The sequence below is a fragment of the Aythya ferina genome, assembly GCF_964211825.1.
Source record: "Aythya ferina genome assembly, chromosome: 11".
Classification (NCBI taxonomy): Eukaryota; Metazoa; Chordata; class Aves; order Anseriformes; family Anatidae; genus Aythya; species Aythya ferina.
Genome location: NC_140307.1, coordinates 10105887 through 10132337, shown reverse-complemented (window position 1 = coordinate 10132337; position 26451 = coordinate 10105887). Strand labels below are relative to the sequence as shown.

Genomic DNA, 26451 nt, shown 5'->3' with positions numbered 1-26451 from the left:
AGTATCTGTAGCTATTAGAAATAAAGATTTCTGTAGTGGAAAGGGCAGAATAGCAGACTTCACATGTTCAGTACAATTATGGATGGACTTGGGTGTTCCTCTGTCCAAAATGGAAAGGAATAATGGAGCTGGAAGGCTTGGTAGTGCTTTGTTCACAAGGTGAGAGATGAGAATGTAAGGAAAAGAACATGCCCTTTTGATCAAACACTTCAAACATGCCATATTTTAGGGGTCTTTTCTGCCAGCAGATGCTTATAATTTATTTTTTAATCAAAATTTGATAGATCTCAATACAATAGATTCAAGCAGTGAACCCTTCTACTGACGTTTATGTACCACAAAAAATATGCCCTGACAGTTCCTACTCAGAAGCTGAAAGAGGACTCAATAAACAATCATGGTGCGAATCAGCACTGGAATATGCTGACAGAGTGGTAAGGAAGAAGTTTCCCACATGGCATTTGGCTATATGGACGCAGGCACCAGGAGAAGTTTGAGACACGAATCTTGAGACTGCTCTGTGGCAGCTGCATACAAATGAGCAGCCTATACATTTGAAAGCTTGAGAAGTAAACCGGCTGTGCATTGAAAGGTAGGCATTTGGAGGTGATAAATTTAGCCCTGACTCATCCAATGGCAATTTTGACACTTGCTGTGGACTAGATTACTTTTAGGAGTTGCATCATGTTTTTACCAGATAGTTTGATTGAGCATGGTTTAACCTATTCGTATTCCTATGGCCAGATTCTAGACCTTTCTCAGCTGAAATAACTATGCAAGAATTAGTTTGTGTATAGTACGTAGGGTGTAGATATGTTCTGGGTCATCAAGTTCCTTTCTCTAAGAGGCAGTCATATCAGTTGATCTGTTGAACTTAAACTTACCAAATGACATCTTAAGACTTGACTTTTTTTTTTTCTTTCTTTCTTTCTTTTTTTTTTTTTTTTTTTTTTTTTTTCTAAATCACTACTCTTGCCATGAAAGATTTTGAAAACCCTGTAGTGTTTACAGCTAAAAATCAGTTTCCAAAAACTACCGTGGAAGTTTCTTCACGGCTTTGTCCTACAAATTAAATAGTTCTTTCCTCTCCCTGGTGCTAACTCCTCAAGTATTTACTGAGATGGTTTGTGTGCCAAGCTCCTCAGCCTGCTCCTGACGGACAGGTGCCGTCTCCCCAGCCGCCTCACTGCCCTCCTCCTCCTCCGTCCAGGGCGAGTTTTTTCCCCTTTGCGGTGCAGGACGCCCGTTTTCTCCTGCAAATGCCCGGTGTTTAAACGTTCACTGAACTATGGAAATAGCGGTTTTCCCTTCTGCCTGCCTCGCACGCAGACTCCCCCCACTTTTGTTTGCACGGAGAGTTGATGGCATTAACACTCCCGCACGGAACACGCTCGGAAGCCAGAAAACGCGCTGACGGCCTCATTCCTGTTCTTTCTCGTTACTTAAACGCGAAAAGATGAGTTCGGAATCCGAACTTTTCAAAGCTCTCCCCGGCCTCCCGGCTCCTCCCGGCCCCTCACCGCTCTGCCCCTTCCGACGGGGCTCCCTCAGCCGAGCCGGCAGCGCTGAGGGGACGGCGGCGGCCGGGCTGAGGCTGAGGGTCAGGCCCGCCCGCCGCCGGGGGAACAACGGGCGGCTCCGGTTTCTGAGGCGGATTTAACCTTCCCCGAGCGGGGCGGGAGGGGGCGGCCCGCCTCGGGGCTCGGGCTGGCGATGGGGCGGGCGGCGAGCGGCGGGCAGAGCCCGGCGGGCCGCGGGAGCCTGGCCCTCGGCGGGGCGGGAGGCGCTGAGGCGGCGCGGACCATGCGCGGCGCTCGCTGAGGCAGCCTCCGGCCGCGGGGATGAGCGCCTCGGCGGCCACCGGCGTCTTCGTCCTCTCCCTCACCGCCATCCCCGTCACGTACCTCTTCAACTGCCTGGCGGCCAGCGGCAGGTGAGGCGGGCGAGGTCGGTGAGGGGGGAGGCTGCCGCCCGCGGGGAAGGCTGAGGGAGCCCGGTGGGTATTTTTAGCGGCGGCGCTCGGAGAGGGCAGCGGCGGCCGCGGGGCCGAGGAGGGTCCGGGTCGGGCCGGCGGGAGGCGATGGAAGAGCTCGGGGTGAGGGCAGAGCGGCGGCGGGAGGGGAGCGATGCGAACGGGGGGACAGCGGCTCGGCCCCGCCTCGCCTCAGGCGGGCCCCGCGGCCATCACCTGAGGGAGCGATGCAGGAGCGAAGCCGCCCCGAGGAAACCCTCACGGCGCCCCGAGCCCCGAGGGCTGCTCCGGGGGCACTGCCTCAGCCCAGCCCCGGTTCAAAACGAGAGGAAGGACTCACCCGGCTCGCCAAACTTGAGAGCCGCACGCCTCAGGCAGCCCCCGGAGACGTGCGGCGTTTGGCTGAAAGACACAGTTCGCCCCCCGAAAACACGGGAGCCCGGGATAAACCGCACGCCTAGGGAAGAAATGTCCTCCCTCGTGGGGAAAAATCACCAAAACAAACGCGAAAACCGACGTACTTAAGGGTCCGTGTGGTATTTTGTGGTCTCACAGCCCGGGGTGTTTTGCAACGTTATTGCTTAAAAATATATTGCTCGTGTTTCTAAGGCTTTGCCGCATCTGTGCCTTCCTCATTTTCCTTCACCAGGCCGGTAACTTTTTTCATTTGTTTGTTTGTTTCTCACTGCTAGAGAAATACTGGCTTACTTGACTCATTGCCAATATTTGTTTCAAATTGACAAACCGCAGTGAAAAGTCACTGCAATATCATCAGCGGCTGTAATGGCAACAAGAAACCCATCACCGGTAAAACAGGCTAGCAAAAGGTTCAAACCATGAGCTAAATCCACGGGCTAGCGCTGCTCCTCATGACTGAGCACGTATGTGTCTGTACCCCAAAACAGGGGATCTGACAAAGTTTTTCCAGTAATTTCAAATAAAGTTTCACTAAGGCTGAAATTGTCACTGTCCGTATTATTTGATGGTACATAACTTGTTTTCTTGATACATAGACATAGAGAGGTACTCTGTAAAAAATCATGTGAAGTATTTTTTAGCTTGTGCTTCTGGAGTTTACCTAAGTTTTTCCTCCTTTATATATTTATTTATTTATTTTTCCCATTGTGCACAAGCACAAAAGTGAAGACTGAGGAGTCTGTCTTACATAGAACTAGATACAATTTACACCCTTAGAGACGTAAGCCAATTTCAAACATTTTCTTAACTCACATTTCTGTGGGGGAGGAGACAAATTTGCTTTGTGCCGAAGACTTTGGTGCTTTCCTGCACTACCTCTTTCACGCACTAGCATTAGAGCCGCAGCTTCAGAGAACAGGTCTCTGCAGAGCCCACCTGTGCTACTGCCAAAGTGCTGATTCTTAACCACCCCAAGCCACCCTGCCTTACAGGGCTCAGGGGACCTTTGGTAGCACTTCCAAAACTAGACATTAGATCCATTATAGGTGCTCCACCCTGCTACTCTGAGACCATGAGACTGATGTCCTTTATTTGCAAATATGTATTTTCGACAGTAGATAATTTATTGCTGAGGTGGGACTAAATGTCCCTAATGATCCCTTTTGGCCTTGAAATCTCTGCATTTGTGACTTTCACGTCTCATTGGCCCTTAAATTTTCCATCATCTTTGTTTATTTTTACAGATACCAGTATGAAAACTGATTTTAGTCAGACAAATCTAGACTCCTGGATATGTTGTTTATCTAGCTATTTATGTATTTTCTTTTTTTAGATGATCACATATAAAAAGGCACATTCTGCAAAACTACCAAATTAATACTATGACAGCCTATGCAATAGATTTTAAAAACAAGCCTTTTCAGTATTAGAAGTTACTTGAAGAGTACGTACATGTGAGAGTGGGCTTGTCATTTGAAGATAGCTAGTGAGGAAAATTGAAGAAGCACGTTTCTGTCTCTGCCTTTCATTTAAATCACCTTTCTTTTTTTAATGCTGTTACAGTTCCTGGTCAATTGTTGCAGTTGGATTTCTGGTTCTGGTTTTTATTGCTCTGTTGGCTCGTGTTCTTGTCAAAAGAAAACCACCAAAAGACCCACTGTTTTATGGTATGTCTTTGTAACATGGAAGCTAAATTAGAATGTATTAATTTTTGAAAAGGATGATGTATGATGGTTATTTCATATTGAACATTTACGGCATGGCTTCAGAAGCCATTCTATCCATACCTAAACTTACACTTTGCCTTAAAGGCGTACAGATATTCATTACTTTTTAAAAGGAAACCTTAAATTTAGATTACCTTATAGCAAAAACATAGAAGAAAAAAAACAAAACAAAACAAAACACTGCAGTTGTGCCTCCAGCTGGCCCAAGTTGGAAATTTTACAATGTGGAACCACAGGCAAAGCAGTATACAAACTACCTGTATTTGCCCTCAGTCTTCCTCCTCCTTACATCTTATAAGCAGCTGTCCTGCAGTGTTCTGAGTTAGGCTGGGATCTCTCAATTCATGCAGAAGTCAAAGGAAATAGATAACATAAACCTAACACAGATAAATTTCCTGTCTCAAATGAGTGACTCACTACCTTGCCCAATAGGTCTCCCATGGACTGCAGTGGCTAATGCAGTTTGCATTGCTCACCTTCAAAAATGGCGAGTTACATTTTCCTCTCATCTTCCTTTTTTTTTTTTTTTTGTCCTTTCCCCTTTTCAGAAGATAGTTACATTCGAGGTTATGTACCTCGAATGTAACTTTTTTTTTTATGTGATTAAGATTTTTGAAAGCCTACACAATGCCTTCTTTACTTGCTGATTTTCCATGGAGATTAATGGAGGTTGTGCCTACAGCTCTACGGGATTTCACATTTCTATGAAAAGCTTCCTAAAAACTTCCTGATTCCTAGCTAATAGTTAAAAAACATTAAGCTACATGAGAAAGTCATATTACATGTTAAACGTCAGTTAAATGGCCTCAAAGTAGATGCATCTAGTTCAATAGATCTCTGCTTAACTAAATTTGTCAGACTGTGAAGTGACTGCATGATTTCAAGTCTTTAAACACTTATGATTTTTTTAAAAATTTATTTTGCTTTATCTTATCGCAGTTTATGCAGTATTTGCCTTTACCAGTGTAGTGAATCTAATAATTGGACTGGAACAGGATGGAATTATCGATGGATTCATGACCCATTACTTGAGAGAGGTAAACGATTGTTTGGCTTATATGTATAAATAAAATCTTCACTATGAATAACTTGTTGCAGTATTTGTCACAGAAAAATAGCCATTTACACATGCAACAGAACCTTCTTGAAATTGGTCACTGACCTGTTCAATTATTGTTATGGACAAAACTTTTGTGGACTTGAAATCACTGATTCATTTGGAAGATGAGCATTCCTTTCAAGCTCCAACATTATGTAATTTAGTTGAAGTAATACTGTTCTGTATTAACATCTGTGGTAATTATGTGGACCGTACACATTTGCAAAAAAACCCATAGTCAGCACTCAAAAGTGAATGAGTGTTGCTATTTCTAAGTGCTTTACCAAGAAGGAAACAAAATTGTTCCTTTATTGTTGCCTGATCACTTTAGTAAATATAATTACAGTAGAGTTAAAAAATGATGATGCCAGATATCTAGTCAGCAGAATCTGTTGGCTGCTGAATATCAACATCCACCAAAAATAGCTCAGTAAGAGCTTGATTTGAAAGTCACTGAAGTCATTGAAAACATTCCATGAACTTTAATGTGAAATGAGTTGGGCCCTACAAGGTTATATGTTGTCATCATCAACAAATTCTATCCCGCTGATCTCTAGGTTGCTCAAAGTATTTTTGTTACTTGTTAAATATATCTTTATTTCATTGCTTCTATCGTTAAAATACTGAAAAGTAATAGTTCCATAATATAGCAGAACAATGGCTGATAGTCATACTCAGGTGTTTTCCCTTCCATCTTGCACCCTGTTTTGCAAGTATAAAACTGATTTTATTATACCTGATCCTGTCTAAATTAGGTTTGTGCTTGGAGACATGTTTATTGATAGTTAAAAAATAGATTGACAAATCATCGGTTACTTTTCTCAGATTGTTTCCTGCTATTCTTTTTTTTTTTTTTTTTTTTTTTTTTTTTGTTATTCATTATTCTCTCTTATATCATTATGTTTTTATTTTTTTTTTTCCTGTAGGGTGAACCATATCTGAACACTGCTTATGGCCATGTGATCTGCTATTGGGATGGCTCAGCACACTATCTGATGTATCTGTTGATGGTTGCAGCTATTGCTTGGGAGTAAGTAATTTTGATTAATGTATCTTTTAATTTGCTTGCATTCTCATATAACCTATAATGGGGTTTCTTTCCTATGCAGTATTTAAATTTTCCTTTTAGGACCATTTTATGTTGTAGGCTAAAGCAACACTACTAAAATTTCTTTATTTTTAGGAATTGTACCCCCTCCAAGTTGCCCTTTCTCTCATCTGAATAAGACCAACAAATCAATTGAACAGTAGTCTCTTTTCTTCACCCTGAGCATAGCTCTGCATGCTTTGTGTTAGTTAAAATGAAAACTTAAAGACGATGCATATTAAAACCATGTGATGCCCCCTTCTCCCATAACATATTTATGTTAGGATTATCATTATTTAGCGTTATGATGTTCTCTGTTTTAGAGAGAATCACACAGTTTGAAAGGCAGTGGCTCTTTCTACAAGTTCTTATCTTTTTTGCTGTTGAAGAAAGTCTGAGAAGATAAGTACTGAAAGTCCAGAGGCTAATGTATCCTCTGGTAATAGAAACACTACAGGAATCAAATTAATTATTAATTTTATAGTCTTGTACAATATATGACATGCAAAATCATGCACTCAGCCTTTCAGTGAGTGAAACATAGTGGCAAATAACTAAGGTTCATATGATAACCCTCTCAGACAGGAATGTAGAATTTTTCCAAGTCCTCACCTCCGAGTAATAATCCACTGTTGTCTTGTGATGCAGATTTTAAAATATTTGTTTACTAAGATACCACAGTGACAATCAGGAAAATATTTGAGGGTAATTTGGTGTAGTGGATTTTTAAAGAGTGCAATAATTTTATTATTATTTTTTATGTATGTATTGATTTATTTATTTTTAACAGACAAAGCTATAGATCCATTGGCCTCTACTGGCTGGGTTCCATTATCATGAGCATCATTGTCTTTATGCCTGGAAACATTGTGGGTAAGGACATGCTTTATATGACTGCATTTTTCATGTGAAACATTCTCAAAAATCAGCAAAAGACTATCTAATTTTACAGCAGTATTGGTTCCTTTCTGCAATAAAGCAGAAGAGGAACTTTAGAATATCAGTAAACAGAGGCAAGATGTTTCAAAATTTAAATATGAGGAAGGAAAGACTGACACTAGGAAAAGAAATCCTTTTGATTTACATTCTCAAGATTAAAAAAAAAAAAAAAGAGTATTATATTTTGCTATGCCCATAAGGCTTTCATCCAAAGTAGGTTTAATTTGACCAATAAGACAATAACTGTCTCCTAGTAAAAATATAATCTTATTTTGTATGAAATTAGTAAATTGCTTACTAGTCTGTCCTTCAAGCAGCTTAAGAGGAATCTGAATCACCTTTAAAAGTGATATCTGGAAGTTATTTTATTTTCAAAATAATTTAACACTCCCAGATTTCTATGATAAATCAGTGAATAGCTGTGCTCCCAGAGGCTGAGAATTGTAAATTAAGAATTTACATCATGTCTTTCTGATAGGTGGTCCTTTAGGAGTGACCACCCTGCCTATTTCCCAGCTCCAGTTAAAGATTTCCTCATTTAAGAAGCTTAAGTTGATGCAAAGTTGACCAGGATGCAACTGAAAATACGTTCCTGCCTCCAAATCCTGCTGTCAACTTTAAAAAAGCTCAGTATGGTAGAGCTTTTCCTAACAGTTCATGGTGCAGTCTGGAACCAGTCCAGTGCCGTCTTTTGTAGAAACACATACACCACAGAGAAGACTGTCACAGTAAATCTGCAGGCTCTCTCTTCCTCTTTCCTGTGGGGAAGGCCAAGAAACTTGTTTTCAAGAGCACATCTTCTCTTTTCCTTTCTGACATAGGGAACAGCTAGTATAAAAGACACAGTTTTCCTGATTTACCCTGGCTGAGGTCTCTACTTATATTTTGTTCATAAGTATTAGTACAGGCCTGTAAGAGAAATCAGGACTTTGGAAAACAAATGCAATACCAGGTCTTAAAAAATATTAGACAATTTTTTTTTCCTCACTCCAAAATGCCATCTCTATTTGAAGCAGTGTAGAGTGACTGAGGTAGTTTCCAGGCCCCTCAAAGAACGCAGATTTCTGAACTGCCTCCTTGTCTGATAGTTTCTGTCTCATCTGGGACTAACACTAATGGGTACATGATTTTTAACAAGGATTATGTGTTGCTTTAGCAGCCATTTCTAACGTTTTATCATAGTGTCAAACCTGAAGCAGCTATGATATTACACAGGATTATATATATTTTTTTTTTTGCTCCACTACAACACAACTTACAAATTTCTCATACATCTTATGATTTTATTATTATTATTAACAGGAAAATATGGAACAAAAGTGTGTCCTGCCTTTTTCTTAAGCCTACCATATATTTGCCTTCCTATATGGGCTGGGTTCCGAATTTATAACCAACCTTCGGCAACTCATGACACTCCAGTCAAGGTAAAATTGTTGTATTTAAGTGTTGGCTACTGTTTGGAAAACGAAAATATGCTTAATGTTCCTACTGAGTTTTATAGGTAAGAGTGGAATGCTTTGTAACTGTTCGCTGTTATGACAATTGCTGCCAAGCTGTGTAGACACTGTAAAAATACCTGTGCTACAAGAACATTTCATTATGGTGGGATAAGGGAATAGCAGAAGTTTCGCATGTTTAGAGCAAAGGACTCATTTCTAGAACTAATCTTGTGGCCTTCTTCTATTTTTTTCCAACCTTAACTGATTGAAAAACTAACATATACCAGCTTCATAAAGCACCACACAACCCCTATAAAAGCTCTGCAGGAAAGTAGTAGTCATCTGTCTTCTACAGATGCTCTGCAGGAAAGTAGTAGTCATCTGTCTTCTACAGATGACTACAGATTTCATGTAGTTAAAACATTTCTTTTTCCGTATGCCACAATATTAGATTTTAGAGGTAAGACATTAGCAAATTGATAGGAAAATTGTTTATGCGTTTTTTACTTATTAAAAAAAATGTAAAAAAATTTACAAACTGCTTAAGCTATTTGCTTTGAATTTAGTAGCTGGGCTGAAATAAGATCAACTGAGCAAGCAAAAACAATGCAACAATGGCTTAAGCACTGTTTTATATATATATTAAATATATATAAAAAGCACAATCCTGCATTACAAAGCACAGAACAGATATTTAACACTTTGTTGCCATAAGCAAGCTAGTTTATCGCCACAGCATAGCATGATCAATTAACAGTTTTGCATCGCAAGAGCTCCTGAGTCCCAGTCAGGTTTATTCCATAACTGAAAATAAAGACTCTGATGAAGGAGAGTTCCTATTCTAAAGCTAATAAGCAGCTAGCATGCGAGGGGCATGTTCTATGGCATAGAATAACAGCAGACAATGCACTGAAAAATATTCCCAGAAATGCATGAAAGACAACATTCAGCCATCTATCCATTCATGACTCAGAAGTAGGAACAAGGTGCATAGATACTCGTACCTTCTGACGTTTGAAGACATGCTACAGAATCAGAGCTTTTAGAGTGAATCCCTGTTAAAAGCGAATGAGAGAAGATTTCAAATAGCAAACCCTTGTCTACCCTCCTGCATAGTATTTAGAAAACCACATCCCATCCGATAGAATTTTGAGCCAATTTATTTAAAATCATCAGTAATTAGAGGCCAGAAATACATCTGATAGTCATTAGGGTAGAGAGGTTAAGCATAGTTAGAGGTGGTGATGATGATTTTTGCTGTATGTATTAGTGAGAACATTCTTTGTATTGAGGATGGGTAAAGGTTTCAGTTTGTCTTGTATAGAAAACACCACCGGAACTGCTACTTTAGAAAATGTACTGCCTTTCTACTTTAGAAAATGGACTGCTTATTTGCTGAAATATAGCCATGTCTCCTGTGATCATGAGGAGTTAAGCCACTTAACTAGGTTTGATATTTTACTTTGTTATATATTCCAGAGAAATACAGTTTTTAAATTTTATTTCAAAAAGCGGGTGAATAAGAAGTTGGTGACCTGGAAGTTTAACATTACACTTTTAGGTAAATCCTTTCTTGTAAACCTAAACTTCCTTTCTATAGAAGGCCATAAAAAAAACTCTTGATCCCTTTCATTAGGGCCACCCAGCCTTGTTCAGTCATTTCTTTTTTAGAACTCATATTTTATCTTCACAGCTAATTTATGCTCTGTATCAAATGTTTGGAGCTGGGAATTTATACCTGGGTCCAATAACAGTAAAAGTTAGAATATCTTTAAACCATAACAGGACTACTAATGACTTTTATTTTTTAAATAAAACTCTTGAAATCCTAAATTAAATATTGTTTTCAGGAAACAATTGTGTGTAGTGCTGCTAATCAGTTTAAATGACCATTATAAATCCTGAAAATAGTTAGTCCTCTTTCGAAAGAAAATCTGCAATTAGCTGAAAACTTAATTTCTTTTAGCTATCTTTTATTTGGAGTCAGTATTAATAGACTTAGGAAGAAAATGTACTAATGCCTTTAAGCGTTGTAGAAAGAATACTTACATGAAAGCAACAGATGTAATGTATGTTATGTTGGCCAGAATAGTCATCGCTATAATGTTGTTATAAACTGTTTAGTTAAAAACAACAACAAAACTGACAGAGAGGAGATGATCAAGTTTTGGGTGTTTTCTGATAGAAGTGGATGCATAGGAAAGGAATGGAGTTATGTCCTCAGTTTGAATCAAAGCAAGCTGTGCTAGTGTTTTACAAAGCCCAGCAGATTTATCTACAAGTATTACAGCGCAAGAAACAGTTCAAGGTAATTTAAACTTCATTAAAAATATTAATATGCATAAATTCAGATTTGCACATGAATTCTGAAGGGACTGAATTCTATGGACAGCACACATGATTATCCCTGCTGCTTAAATCTGACCATGTAAGGAGCCTCTAAGAAGCTATGGAAAATAGCTTTTCCCTGGAAGTGAGAGAAAATGCTAAGTGTACCCACACACTTCCTTACTAAACAAAAGCAACAGCAGGATTGGCAAGATGTGTGCAGAGTTCAATGTTGCTTTTAATAAAGGGGAAACCTGTAGCAGGTTCTCTCTACTCAGCCACTGTACTTAGCACATAATTCATCTCAGCACTTACTGAAGTGACTTTGCCATGTAAAAAGGAGTGTAAGGCAAAATTACTATGCAGTTAAGGTCTGACAGTAAAGTCACAGTAAAGTGCCTATTGTCTTCCTAATTCTTGTTCTTTTTTTATTATTATTTTTAAACCTTTGCATTTTCATTTTGTTTAGTGTACACAGAGAGAAAAAGGTGTAAGTTGCCAAAATGCCTTGGCAATTTCATAAACTAGTTCTACACAAATTTTGTTCCTACTATTACATTGGCTCTGTCTCTGATACAAAGTTATATTGTAGTTTTGTGGTCACAGTGAATATGTACATTCATTTAATATACCTTTTGACAGGAAGGACTGATGCATATATGTATATAGACATAAATGTGTGCTTCAAACTTGGACAAAGTGGAAAGAAAATATATCAACCCTCAGATTTTCCAATATCCTTATGTGGTTTATATCTGATAATGACTTGCAACTCAGTAGCCATGGAACTCTTTGTCTTTCATAGGAATATTAGAAAATATATGTAACTTGCAGGTAGTATTATAAACATTGCTACATTAATGCTTTAAATACTGTGAATTAACAGATTTTTCTGAAAAATATATTTTAAAAAATAATTTTATGAAAAGGATTATCTCTGTATATAAAAGCCTTATTTTTATTAAACTACAATGCAGGTTGTACAGTTCTTATTCAGGAATTGTGCTTGCAAAGTGCTTCTCTTGCTTCAGTGACTTTATTGTGATCTTAAGTGCTTTTAACTGTGCCTCTACATCCTAATTATTGTTTTGTGCTTTTGGAGACAATCCACAAGTATATAACAGGAAGGAGATCAGTTTTTTCTTTTGCTGTGTGCATGCCAACACACGGCTAATAAAAAGGAAGAGGAAATGAGTAACACGTATAAATGGGGAAGTTCTCCCTCTGAACTACAGGAAGGTATTCTGATGTGCCTATAATTTTGCCTGTGAATACAGTGCTGAAAGTGTACCTAGAAATATTTCCATGGGTCTAGTAAGTTTTAGCATGTAGACAAAGCAATCACTTTGGTTCCTCTAAGCCATGCTCCCTGTTAGATATCTTCATGGCCTTTGTTACCCTACAGTCTGATCACCTCACATCTGCACACATGGTCCTGGAGGGAGATTCAGGTTCTGAAGAAAGGAGACAGAACAGATCAGACCCAGAAGTGCTTCGGTACCTGCCAGAGGAATCCATGGCACACAGCAATTAAAGAATGAATAGTTTCGTTCCACCCCCCCACCATGTGCTCTACAAACTCTCTTCATTCACTGTTTCTGCATTACACATTAGGATAAATTACTTGCCCACTGAAGTCAGCAGAGATCTGTTAGCCACAGACAAGTTTTTATTTTATCCCTGTTCCATTAATTTTAATAGTAGCACAGGCTGCTGAAAATTAGCATTCACTGTCAATAATGATGAGCCCTCATTTTAATGTCCCTCCAAAAAGTCCTTTTAAAGCATATTGGAAACAACTTCAAATGCTTGAGATAAATAAACCCACATTTCCAAAGCTTTTCTACAGACGGACATTCAGGAACATGAATTCATTTAAATTAACAATAGATGCAGCTTTAAAGGAAGTTAGTTATACCGCTTTGAAGCCTGGCATGATTTCAGAGTTAAAGTAGTGTTAAGTTGCTTTGAAAGTAGACTAATCTGTATTGAAATGGCTTTAGTTGGATCCATCCATTTCTAGAGTTTATTCAGACTAATTTTCCTGACTGCATACTATAAAGACCAAAGTCGTCTTTTTAGATGCAGAAATCTTTCAGTCCCCAAGGTCAGTGGGAAAAAGGTAACTGAAAACTGCTTCTATCATGACGTTTCACCACTTGAACCTTCTTGTAGTGACTAATCTGAGGTTAAACCATGTTATGCAGAACTGGGATGTACTAAACACATTCTGTATTGCAGGTAGTTCAGGAAGTTCAGAAGAAAGGACTCTTAAGACGACCAGTAGATTTAATGTTAGCTGCATACCTCATACTAGCAACGGGGTTTTGCATATTTAGGGGCATGGTAAGTTGAAGATAATTTAATATTCTTGCCTCTATTTTTCAGAGAAAATTTAAAATTTGTTTTCCTAAATAAGATATTGTAGCAACGTTGTGGCAAAAAGATATGTTTAGTCAAGGGAAATCCTTTAATTTTCGGTGTTGGAATGGGCCTTTATATATATTTATGTATTTATATATTTATTCTGTGTATAGGACAAATTGATATTTAGAATAATTGTTGGTGCTTTGCTTCTCTGTTTTTCTATACATAAAGGCTGGCTTTCAGAAGAGACTTGGTACACAATTACAAGAGCAAATAGCACCCCTAGGGGCCTAAATATTGCTTTCATTGGTCAATTGTTGAACTTATGTCCAACTAAATTAAGTTTGCATTTGTGTTTTTCTAAACAGAGATACATAGTTAAAATTAGGAAAACAAACTAACTAACACTGCATGAGAGAAAGGAGAAGCTTTCCACCTGGAGAGGGGGAAAAAAACAAACACACAGGATTTGTTCATGTTACCTGAACAACACACATTGATTCTACTTAGCTAGAATGATTTTGTTCTTATGTTTGCTTTTTATGCACAGGTGTTTATATTAAAATTTCAGAGGAAACGAGTCATGAGTCAGTATTGAAAATGCTTGTTGAAGCAGATAAATCCAGTAGTAGGTAAATCTAGTCCCCTGTCAGCTGTAAAGCATTTTCTGTCTTAAGCAGAAGGGAAGCTGCATATCAACCAGTGATCAGAGCTCAGGTGTTTAGGTGTTTTACACAACTGTCTGCCTGTTTGATTTGTAGATTTGATCCAGTCTGGAATAATTCAAGTAACACATGATAATTATCCATAGCAATATTTTATTCACCTAATGCAGATTGCCTTATTCTAGTTCTGTTCCTCACATTACTCTCATCTTCTGCTGTTTCTCTAAGAACTAGCCTCGCAACAAAAATCTTTCTTTTTCCTTCTAACTTTTTGCAGTCCACTTAATTCCTTATAGATCACGCTACTTCAGAGTACTACTCATGCAGGTTAATCAGCTTTTTACCTGTTGTTTTGCTGTGGGAATCGTTATCTTATGCTCTGACATCTAACTTTTATTCTGCAGCCCCACTTCATTTCTCAGAGGAATTGTTTTGTGTGTTTTTTTTTTTTTTTCTTTTTTGTTTTTTTTTCTTTCCCCTAAATGTGTGGTGATTTCCTTACGTATTTCCAGTACCGAAGCAGGAAATGTTTACTGGCCTTACTTCTACATGCAGAGAGAGATTCACTGAACGTCTCTGTGTAAGCTGCAGTAACCATGATTTTGTGAAAAGGCTAATGAAACACAATCTTTTATACTGCACCCAGATCTTCTTCTTGGATCCATATGTTTGAAAACAACAGGGAGGAATAGCCATTGCTGGTAAATCTTTGTATTTCCCCCTCAAAGTCATGCAGCACCTGAAATTGGGTTGTGCAAAGCAATGTTCAGCCCTGCTATTAAATGGGCATTGATGATGCCGTGCTACAAACACTGAGTGTGACAGCTGGTGATACAGACTGCTTACACATTTTGGAATAGTATTTTCATAGTAGTCCTTTAAACTCCTAATATAAAAAAGTAACTACTTTTGGAACTGGATCTTTTCATGTTTATTGGGAACTTTATTCTCTCTGTAGGAATATAAAATCCAATTATCTCTCCTCTGCTATCCCCTTTTAGAAGTCATTGTAATTGTTTTTATAAAACACCTGTTTTTGGAATCTGCATCACTCTCCATTGCTACTTTTCCACAGTGCAACTCTTTTCTTGGACTACATCCATAGCTTGCTATCCTAAACTTAGGTGCTTAACCTGAAGTTCCCACTGTTTGAACAATTTTCCATTCAAAAGCTCATTTCCTGCTATCAAAGCCTGGTTATCAGGCCAAATCAATAGTAATTATAGTTTTTACTATTGCATAGCCAACTGACTGAAATCTTTTCCAGTCAGAATTTTTGAAGAAGGCTGTTTGCATTTCGTTGCAACCCCTCCAAGCAGCAACTGAACTTTTTGATTTTTTTTTTTAAATTGGTGATCAAATGGATCACCTTTGCAATAGATTTTCACCAAGCCTCCTGTGTATCAGTGCTGCAGAACACTACTGAGTAGCTAGGGCAGGTAACAGGTATCAGGTTAGCTCATTTTAGAGAAAATTATTTGTTCACGGGAAGTTTTAAAAATTCTTCTTAGATTGCTCTGGATTGCCCTGCTGAACTCTGCCGGCTATATATTCAACTTCACGAGCCTTATATAAAAGATCCTGCTGCCTATCCTAAGCTTCAGGTAAAGCATTGACTGTGGAGCGTAGAGTGTTATGAAGTGATTTGTTACCTGGCGCAAAGATGAAGCCATGGGTTGCCACAGATGACAACATCAATAAGGGAAGTATTTGTTCATGGCAAGTTAACCAGAATTCCATATTACCCCCTAAACAGCCTTACAGGGTACCAACTCTTCATGGTGATAAGTTTAACTTTGATTCAAATCAGTTACCTAGAGTTACACATCCTAATTACTGAGGATTCTATTAATATATTCCATGAAATAGACCACATACTTTTTAGAATAATTGCCTTTCCTTAGATGGGCAAAGCAGACTTTCAGTCTGGAATAACGGAGCAAGGGGTGCAGTAGAACTAGATTCCTTAAGCTCGCGTTGTGCTTCTGTCACCAGTGACACTCCTTGAGGTAGGATGCTTCTTACAAACCCTATTTACATAAATATTACAGAGAAGGGAATGTTTTCCTTTAGTTACGTAATATTTGCAAGGTTGCCATTCTTTTGCAACCCTGGCTACTGCATAGGGGCAGGGCCTGAAGAGATAAGAGGATTCACTAGTGGGACAATGACCTGTTCTTTCTGGAAAAGGGGGTGGCTTGGGTATATCTCATATTGCAATACTGAAAGCACCATGGAGCTTGAGAAATGGACACCCATATTATATTGGATAATGAGTTAGGACAAGTCATACTTATTAGATTGGTCCCAAGATGGTAAGCAGTAGGAGGAAGGAAAATATGTCCTGGGACAAACAGAATTTGGAACAGGTAAAGAGGCAACAGCCATCAATACTAGTGGAGGCCTCGAGATAGCTAGATCCGGTGAACAGCATCCATGTGTGAAACTCTTCTCACAAAAAGCTTATAACTACAGAAAGGCCTGGGAATCATTGCTCCGAGGAGTTTAGTTGTGAATAATCTCAAATCTTCAGTCAGCAGCTGGCTAGTTTTTAAATGCATCTCCCTCATATTGCAAAGCAACTAATATTTGTGTTTAAAATGCAGATGCTGGCATACATGTTCTACTCTGTACCATACTATGTGATTGCTCTGTATGGACTACTGGTACCTGGTTGTTCCTGGATGCCTGATTTAACCCTTATACATGCTGGAGGACTAGCTCAGGTATTTCTTCGTAAAATGTTTACTTTTGAATTACTGGTTAATAAGTAGAGAACTATGGAATGAGCAAGGGGACCAGAACTTGATCTTGCCATGCTGGTTTTACACCATTGTAACACAGATCACCTTTTAGATCTGTGAAGAACTAATTTAAGGGAGTGGAGAATCAAACTTATTTTCTTTTTTTATCAGGCTGCATTCTTGCTCTAGTAGACTTTTCTCTTTCTGCAATATCTTTTCATTGGACTCATTTAAACCTTATTAAATGCCATTAATTCTTTAGCTGACACCATGAAGGAAGGCTGTTTCACAGCTGAATAGTGGACCACATAAAAGAGAAAAAAACAACAATGAACAACAAAACATAATGTTTCCATAATATGTGCTGGCCAGCTAGGTGATCTGGGAAAAACAAAACAAACAAACAAACACAAATGGAACAAGAATCTAACAGTCACACGACAGAGATATTATCAGTTGAGGATGGTGAGGTAACTCTGGGAACCTCCTGGTCCACAAGCCGCAGTAACATTAAGATATGCTCCTGTTGCCAAAGGCATATGCATGATCACACCTAACTCATTCTGTTCTGATTCTCTTGAACATTTCCAGTTAATTGCTAGATGGTGCTGATGGTTATAAGAACACTGACCAAAACAGCAACAAAAGTTGACAAGCACTAGTAAACTACCTCTCATGTCACACAGATAAACACTGAACAGTTGAGACTGTGACAAGAATTGATTTGTACTGTATGTAGGGTGTGAAATGTGCTGAGTATTCAGACAATGCAGAAAATACGCACATAATCCTGTAAGAATGATGAAAACATAGGGACACGGAATAAAGGCAGTTAAAGTATTGCTATTAGACAAACACAAACCACTACTTTGTTCCCTATGCATGAGATAGCATTCACAGATACTAACCATAATTCAGTTTAACTGTCCAGTAAAGATGGGGAGAGTTTATTTTCTATTTGTGAGCAATGATTACAGAGATTAACTTTTTTTTTTTTTTTTTTTAATTATAAAGGATCTTGAATCACCAAATTATATTGAAACAGAATCTGGCAAACATTACTGAAGAATTTTAGATGCTCAAAGGTATCATAAATGTTATACAACTGTGTTCGGCCCAAATCTAATCTAAAAAAAGCACAAGGTAGCTAAAGTGGGCAAGTCCGTGTCAGGAACCTCTCTCTACTGACAGATTACTCATGTTTCATGAATTCCCCAGGCAGTAAGGAAAGAAACTGCTCCTTCAAGGATTATTTAGCACTTCATGAAATAAACCAGAAGTCAAAGCATGCTGACTGTCACAACCATACAAGTTTACCAAAATCTCAGACCCCCCAGAGACTGGAGGTGTTTCAACAAGGTTGTTTATGAGAAACAAATGTTTCTCATAACATATGCTGACTTTTTTTTATTTTTAAGTGGCACTTTATACTCAAAATTTCCCATTTTCATCTTTGAAGCTTATCCCAGGCACAAGCACAAATTCTGTAGGTTGACAAAAGCTAATTAAGTGAACTGTATATTGCACACTCCCCCTAATTAATTTTATCCCAATTCAAAGACATTTTGTATAGTTTTTGTGGTTTTGACTGTAATGTACTGCACAATGAACTTCAGTCATCCCACAACTGAGAATGATTTACTTGATTTGCCTTTGTGCAACTTAGGAAGAAAAACATGTGATAATGGTTTGAGGGCTCTTTTTAAAAGCTGTTTTGTTGTTGTTTTTATTTGGAGCATAAAACACATTTCCAGGTTTGTCTACTGTCAAAACAGTTGCAATTGGTAATTAAAATAAATGTAGTACTGAAACACATTTTGCTTTCTGCTGTGCGTAAAGGTCCAGAAAAGGTAAACATCTAAAGATGAAAATGGAGCATTGACCCCTGGGAATAAACACTGCTCCTACAGATGGGGGATGTTGGGATTTTAGTTATTTTTATTTCTATCATTATGAAATACATACTTTTGTTTTGGCAAAAACAAGTCTGAAAATGGCATGTGATGCATCCAAACCCTTTACAGGTGCCTAGCCCTTCATACACAATAAGAAATATTCCGCTCTATTTATTGTTTCTAGAATTACACATAGCTCTCAGCTTGGATTATTTGGTTACTGACATTCAGACTCCAAGAACAGGTTGTGACTCTTCTCAGACTTTCTGAAGCTGCAGGAAGAGCTCTTTAAATGCCACATGACTGAAGTACCAGGAGCTTTGATTATAAGGAAGAGTTAAAGTAGCCTCTGTGAACTTGATAAAATTGGCATTCACCTATGCAAGTGAGCCACACGAGAAGTGATTAAGAGCCATGCCCCCGCTACCCACAATCACCTCTGTCTCACTAGCTCTCCATGGCCTTCTTCCCTACGCTGAGATGCAGAAACTTTTTCTTTACTCCTTCTCCACATAAGTGTTTTCCTTAATCCAGCAATTTTTGGTGGCTAGTTTCTGCAGTGCCTCTGATCTACAAAAGAACCTAAACCCAAGGAACTTATTTCTCTAGGTTACTGTCTTCCCACTCCATTTGATGTCTTTCCTTAGGCTCTTAAGACCTGGTCCAAACCCTTACAAAATCAGTTATGATTTTTTCTGATTTTAATCAGACAAAGAAGGCACAGAGTGAAGACTCCTAACCTTTTTTCCCAGGTTCTTCTTCTCTGGCTGGAGGACTTTCTTGATTGCAGAGTAACAAATACTATGATTAGTCTACTAGCAAAAAATAATGTTAAAACAAAAATGCCAAACAAAGAAATCCCCACTATTTCATACAAACAAGAAACTTAATGAGTACTAGGTATATGCAAATTGCAGCTGTCAAGTTGAGCAGTGCCACATCCAGCACCAGGCACCTTCCCGTTGCTGTGGAATGGCCTCGTGAGCAGACTGGTCGAGGCTTTGAGGCCAGTGAAGGCTGTATGTTAATCAGATAAGGCTACCTGAGAAGTTAACCTGCTGCGTCTTATCTGGTTGATTCCTCAGCCAAGGTTTGGAGTTTTGTCAAAATTAACCACTTAAAGAGGGTTCAGTAACAGAAAGCTTAGTCACTGAGAGACTCAGATCACAGCAAAGTAACAGAGCAGACTCAAGGTTGTTCCCACTTACTGAAATGCCAGCCTAGTGCACAATAGGCAGCACAGTGATATGGAATCACCACCAGCTCCTACCTTTCTAGAAATTAAGGATTTGGTAGGAGTCTGCCTGGCACTTGAAAGAACAGGATTAGGATATTGGTGAATGAGAGACCTGCTTTAAAACACACCCACCCTGCCCTCAAGGGGAACAAATAGAAAAACAACAAACAAAAAAAACCCTAGAAGCTGACTACATTCATGGAAAGGAAATATGTTAAATTAAAAACACAACAGTTCTGTGAAGGCAGATCAAACTTCAATAAATACAAACTGATTTTAACAGACCTAAATATTCTCCCTGGTAATGAGAAGAAAAACATGTTATATAGAAAAACATGTCTAGTAAATAACAACTTCATTTTATGGTGCATCATTAGCTAGTGAGAATCTTCATAGGCTACAAATAGAATACACAATAACAGTCAAGTGTTTCTGCTTTTTCTTTTGATAGCTCACTAACATGCCACAATTCTTATAAGAGACAAAAACCACAAAATAAGGCTTAGATCTTCAAAGGCATCTAGGAGGCTTTGGAGTTCTGGGTTTCAGAAGCTCTCTCTTACAGCTCTTTATGACAAGGTTCTTGAACTTATTATGATGCGTGGCTGGACACAGCTGCAGAGATAAACAGGAGAGCCTTGCAGCCCTCCACAAAGAAGCACGCAGCTCAGCATTTTGCGCGCCCCAGAAGTTCTAAGACACCACAGGGAGAGTCTTAGCGCTTAGGTAAAAATTAGACAGCCCCAAACTTCCTACACAAAGCCTGGTGGTGGCAGCTGGGTATTTTCTTAGGAAACTGTTACCTTGTATAATGGGAGGTCTCTGCTCCTGAGTGCTGGCTGCTTGTGCTGTGTTCCCAAGGTAAGGAAAGGCAGCAGGTATCTGAGCAAGAGCACCCAGCTGCCAAAGGCAGTTCCCATCTGAGACAGGTGAGAACAAACGGGCTGCAAGAAGTGGCTGAATTATTCAGCTGATATAAAAAGGCTGCTGATAGTGTGCCCCTGAACATCTGTTTACTGTGTAATAGCTATTTACAGAAACTTGCTAAGTGGCACTCTGCTGAAGTGTGTTTGTGTTTGATTTCTTTGATTACCCTGTTTCCTGACTCTGCTTTGCTAGATCAGTGCTCCCTGTTAAGTGGAGGTGGTTATAATCTCCTGAAAACCAATTTCCTTTTCTGTTTTGAAGTATGGTCTCAGCCTAACCTTTTGCCAGAGGGGTGTGTATTAAAACACCTGCACTGTGTTTCACTTTCTAACTGTGAAGAGAATTGTGTTCTCTGTGAGTCCAAAATAGCTCGGGCTGAAGCCAGAACAGAGGGCGTGATTTGGCCATAGTGTACTCCTCTGTTACTGAAATGCTGGTGTCCCTTTCTCCTGCTCTGCTTAAGATCAAATTGATGTTTATCTTCTCAGATCTCCCCCACTGCAAACTAACTAAATAAATAAAATTGGACACATGATAGTTAATGTGAACGAGCTGTTGCTTGAAATAGCAGGTAACAGATGGAGACAAAAGACAGCAACTATCCTGACACTTCTATCTTTAAATGTTTGTTTATGCTAAAAATATGCTTCAGCTCAGCAAGCCTGCCTTTGCATATAACCTTCACCGTAAACGTAACCTGTACCTCAGAACCACCCCCAGCCCAAAGGCCAAATTTTACCAACATTTTCTGAAATCATCAGGAGTTCTGGGATTTGTATTTGTAAAACTGGGATTAAGAGTTAAACAAACAAACACCAAACCCAAAACAAACATAAAAGAAACTAACATAGCTTCCAAGTTTTTATTTTCTGACTTTATTTAGAGTCAGCATCTGTCTGCTTACCGTTGATGCCAAACACAATGTTCCTAGGTAGGTGGGTGCAAGTCCTACCCCCCTTCTGGGCTGAGACTTAGCAGAGACCTCTACAGTGAGTAAGCTCCAGTGGCCATCTGCCTGGGGAAGGATCATGGGCCCTGTTGCATGAATAATCAGCCATAAGCCAAGGGTGAAACCCTACACCTGATGTAAAGATCAGTGCCACCATGTGCATAAAGTACTCCTCCTACCGTGACACTGACAGATCCATTTACGGCTCTTGTACCAAGATATGAATGACCTTAGTTCAGATTTTGTTTTTGTTTACTGCTGTGCTGTTTACTGCTGTATGAAAGAATTCAGGAATAAATAGGTTGGCTTGGAAAACGTCACTGGAGATGCATACTTGCATGCAGATTATGCTGTCTTTCCAAAATATACATCAACTTTACCTTTTTTTTAATATATACATTATATACACACCACAGGCTCAATTTTCCCATATTGGTGCTTCTCTTCATGCTCGAACTCCTTACATCTACAGAGTCCCTGAAGAAGCAAAACAGTTTTTTCTGGTATTGAACATAATGTATGGGATTCTTCCCCAGCTGTTGGCTTACAGGTGTGTCAACATGCCAGAGTTTTTTATGAAAACAAAACAAGAAGAAAAAACGGAATAGCACAACAGTTTTCGGCTCCTCTTTTTGGCTGTGTATATAATTGGGCTTGGAAGTAACTGAACTGCTCAGATGGAACCCAAATGATGTGTGTAAGATGTGTAAAATTGCACAATTGTGTAAAGATGCATGATCTGTTTTGTTTATCCTACTCAAAAAGGGAAAATAAAGACAACTGCCTTCAATATCACTTCTCAACATTCTGACTTAATGCTGTGGTGGGGTTGGTAGTTCCCATATAGTTCATGCATTTTTAAAGCAAGCTTCCTTGACATCTTCAGAAATCCTGCACGGAGTTAAATAATTACGATGTCAGTGTTTTGCCTCTACACACTATCAGTGTTAGCAATCCCTATGCAAAGCTACTGTACAACATGAAGGTCAAGATTTTGAAATGTCAAAAAGTAACGTACATAACTCTGTAACATGCACACGTTTTATTTGTCAAAAAGTATGTCTTGTGGGTCAGCCTCGTTAAAAATCCCAAGAAATCTTTTAAGAAGCAATCAACTGTTATGGTAAGACTCCATATGCAAATCATATAATTTTGTTAATACTTTAAAGGATTCACCTCTGCAAGGACTACTCATATGCTGGAAGTTAAGCATGTGCTTACCTGCATTTCTGCACTGGGCACGGAGTGCTCACTGCTGTGAACAATCAGGCCTGACAAAACAGCATGCGTTTCCCAAGAGGTTCTGCTGCTGTGCTTCTCTGTGCAGCTACTTTTGCTAATGGTGTTAGGTCACGAACAAGTAGCAGCATACACAGAGACCTCGCTTTGTGTGGTTTATGTTTCCATTTGCAATTACAACTATTTATACGACTTCTATGTGTATTTACACTAAAAGCAGTACACTTAGTGCCTTTCTTGCAGATGAAATTAGCTGATACATTTTAGCTGCAAACACTTTATTTTGGGACACTGAATTTTGGGTGTTTTGATTTAGAGAATTTCAATTTTCTTTTTAAATCTAATCAGTAACAAGAAAGCATCAGCTCATGCGCATGCATGTTGCACTCTATACAAGGGGACTGTCAGAGCAGCAAGAAATTCATGCTTTGATGCTCTCCAGCTCAACACTGAGGTGTAGCCACAGCAGTGCTCAGAGGAGAGAACCCATGGTGTTATACCTCCAGCCAAAGGGATAGGTCCAAAATAACCACAACACATCTCAGTCAATGGTTCTTGGTAAAAAAGAACTTAAGCAAGGGTTTCCTTCAAGCACCCTCCCTGGTGTGGACTCCTTCCACATATGTTAGAATTTGGGCCAGCTCCAACCCTGTACATCCTCCCAAGAAACCCCCCGAGCTATCGGGCTGTAACAGGACATGCTGTCTCACAGATATTTGAGCCTCCGATGTTACTTCTAATGTTTTTAAAGAAACTTTGAATACATTCAAGGTGAATTTAATAACCTCCTGTTATCCAGAAAAGGCAAAGTACAGAAAAAATAAAGATCTCACCTGCACTTGTATCTATTATGGTCAACTCATGTTAACAGAATGTTTTGCTTTAATACTTGACTTACATTAATACCTCACATTATTACACGTATGAAGCCAAATATGACGCTAACTTAGTTGCTTACAACCTCAAACCTTACTCCCAATACACATTCCAATAAATTTATTCTGTAAAAACAATACATTTTTTTGTTTTCTTTTTGTTTCATTTTATGTTTTTTTGTTGTATTTTTTTTTTTTTTTTAGTTTTTTACAGTAAACTCGTCAACTACAAACCTTGAATACGCAAAAGATGTTCCAAGGACAAGCATAACAAGGATTGATAAAACCAGACTAAATATGTTTCCACAATAAAAGCTGGCATAAAAATAAATAAAAATCTCTATTATCACAATAGCAACAATAATGTACACAGAATAATGGATTTGGAATGCTTACTTACTAGTCTAGTTCTATTTCCAAAAGGAAAAAAAAGCCAGAATGACAGCATCCTTTTTTAAGCCTTTCATTAATTAAAATTGATGTTTTCTTTTGGTTTCCCATAGGGTTCTATATCACAGTAAGCTTAAAAATGGAAAGCATCCAAATGAATGATTTCAAATTGTGTTGGCATTGGAAAAAATCCTTGTATTAATCTAAAGAAACACAAAAAGACTTTCACTAACTTCACATATAGGAACTAAGTCAGATAGTGTACATTACATCATGATTTTGAGAAGTATTAAGAGTATAACTAGCTAGGTACTTCTAATAAGGAAAGGTATTTTATTACATTATTGAACTTTGTGGTGATCTCAACTGAAAAAGATTTTTTCTTTTATGTTGTAAACTGATCAAAAATCAAGAAAGTATGGATTACAGGGAAATTTAAAATTATGTTTGTAGGTGGAAGAGATTGTAGTATTGTATGAAAGGGACTCGTTTCTACTTGTTTTTTAAAAATGCTGATTTAGAATGATACAATTTGGAGTTACACCTTTTCTGTTTAGAAAAGGAATCTAAACATGTTCAAGTATGCGATATCTTCATAAACCTCAGCCACTGGTAAAGGGCAACTTCATGCAACCAAATAATATGAAAATTGTAAAGTAACCCTTAGAAAAAAGGGTAAAATGTCATTTCTGCAAACACAACAGATAGGAATGTGAATAATGTGCATACAAACTGGGATGCTGCTGATGATACTAATGAACAGATGTGGTGACTCATATCAAATCCAAGAATATTAGACAACCAAACATGGAACCTTCTTGTGTTTTCCCTTAATATTCAGCAGTCATTATGTTGGTTAAGTCTGAAAGAGAAAAAGAAAAAAAAAATCACATTTAATGTAAGAAAAAGCACACTGCAACAAACTTCAATATAATTAATGCCTTATTATTCTACTTCAAAGTCACAGGTACAAGCAGTTGCCTGGTCTGTTTAAACAGAACTTTTTTTCTAGAGAAAACTGCTTATGTTACATCAACTAAACATACCACTCCAAGATATTAAAGAGCACAGTTTAAGAGTAAACATTTAGAGCTCTATTCAACTAAGTAACTCAAGTCATGTATGTGAGTTGTTTTTTGGCTTCCTCAGTCACTTAATTGTAAATCTTGTAGGACACTTCACATGCACAACCGAATCTCACATTTTCCCACTTGGCTAGATCACTGATATCGACAGGCTTCAAGCAAAAGCTCTGGCACTGAAGACCTTGTGATGAGAACACTCTTGTTCAAACAAACGAACACTTAACAAGCAAAAGGAAAGGTAAACAGTTTTCATAGCTAAGATGTCTGAACGTTACTTCTGAAAATGAAATAGTTTGGCTTGAGTTCACTGTAAGGTGATGACAGAAAAGGAAGAAGCTCCCCCTTTATGACCAAGTCAAGGTCAGCTCCTGCTTCCACTGACATCGATTAGAATGGGATCAGACTGTCCTCATGGCAAGTGTCTCCCAGTCTCAGTTTCTTCACATTAAACAGAGGCAGCCAGACACCTACAGGCGCATGGACCCACTACTTTTGCCGAACAATGTGAGGTCGCACAATGCCACGTGACTACCCAGCCCCGACCAAGATCTCCCTTCTCCTTTGTAAAGAACCCAGGATGTGAATGCTGGTCTGCCCACACCCTGACGGCTGGAAAAAAATACAACACACAAGCAGCATGAAGGCACTGGTAATGTATCTGGTGTCGTTCAAGAAACAAAGCCAACATCAAGGAATAAGGGGTGGAAGGGGGACAGGTTGAATCCACTGGGGGTGACGGAATTTTCATTTTACACGGGATCTGGAAGAAAATATGCAAAGAAGGCATCTTAACAGCCCTGCACAAGCAGTTTGCTGCCTAAGTTCTCTGGCCCTCATGCCTGCTGCATGTGATGCCACGACTAGAACAGGCCGCACTCCTCTGCCCAAGAGGATCAGTGCATACTAGCACCCACTTAGCAGCCTGGGGTCCCAATCTGGCTGCTGCACCTCTGAACTAAGGGCTCTGCTCAGTCTGGCTTTTCTGTCCTACAACAAGGGGGTTGCAAACTAGTGCAGCACAAAAAGTAATGGAAACCTGCACCTTCCGTGTGGGAGGTCCCGGTACATCC

At 38.9% G+C, this 26451-nt stretch overlaps 2 protein-coding genes across 6 annotated transcripts in view; one reads left to right on the top strand and one right to left on the bottom strand.

The window, feature by feature from the left end:
* The first annotated feature begins 1602 nt into the window (after positions 1-1602).
* TM6SF1 (transmembrane 6 superfamily member 1) lies at positions 1603-24488 on the top strand. Of its 5 annotated transcripts, XM_084532102.1 has the most exons (11): positions 1603-1933; positions 3953-4056; positions 5056-5153; positions 6142-6245; positions 7093-7175; positions 8544-8665; positions 13250-13354; positions 15552-15644; positions 16647-16766; positions 17799-17869; positions 19432-20404. In XM_084532102.1, the coding sequence occupies exons 1-10, from the start codon at positions 1842-1844 to the stop codon at positions 17847-17849; spliced, it is 972 nt and encodes a 323-aa protein (XP_084388228.1). In that variant the 5' UTR covers positions 1603-1841; the 3' UTR covers positions 17850-17869; positions 19432-20404. The 5 variants fall into 5 exon arrangements, with proteins under 5 accessions (XP_084388228.1, XP_084388226.1, XP_084388227.1 ...); XM_084532100.1 differs by lacking the exons at positions 17799-17869; positions 19432-20404 and adding an exon at positions 21775-22112; XM_084532101.1 differs by having other exon boundaries at positions 17799-20404.
* Positions 23793-26451, bottom strand: part of HDGFL3 (HDGF like 3) — a 37900-nt gene continuing 35241 nt past the window's right edge. The window contains exon 6 of the mRNA XM_084532105.1: positions 23793-25158. Within this exon, the coding sequence (XP_084388231.1) occupies positions 25153-25158 (6 nt within the window). The 3' untranslated portion in view covers positions 23793-25152. The remainder of the gene's footprint in view (positions 25159-26451) is intronic.

Excerpts from the sequence above, each read along its gene's own strand:
- TM6SF1 (XM_084532098.1), top strand. The coding sequence starts at position 1,842 with ATGAGCGCCTCGGCGGCCACCGGCGTCTTCGTCCTCTCCCTCACCGCC. Across the intron at positions 6,246-7,092 it reads GTTGCAGCTATTGCTTGGGA|ACAAAGCTATAGATCCATTG; the intron begins GTAAGTAATTTT and ends TATTTTTAACAG. Across the intron at positions 16,767-22,208 it reads ATGCTGGAGGACTAGCTCAG|GCTCAATTTTCCCATATTGG; the intron begins GTATTTCTTCGT and ends TACACACCACAG.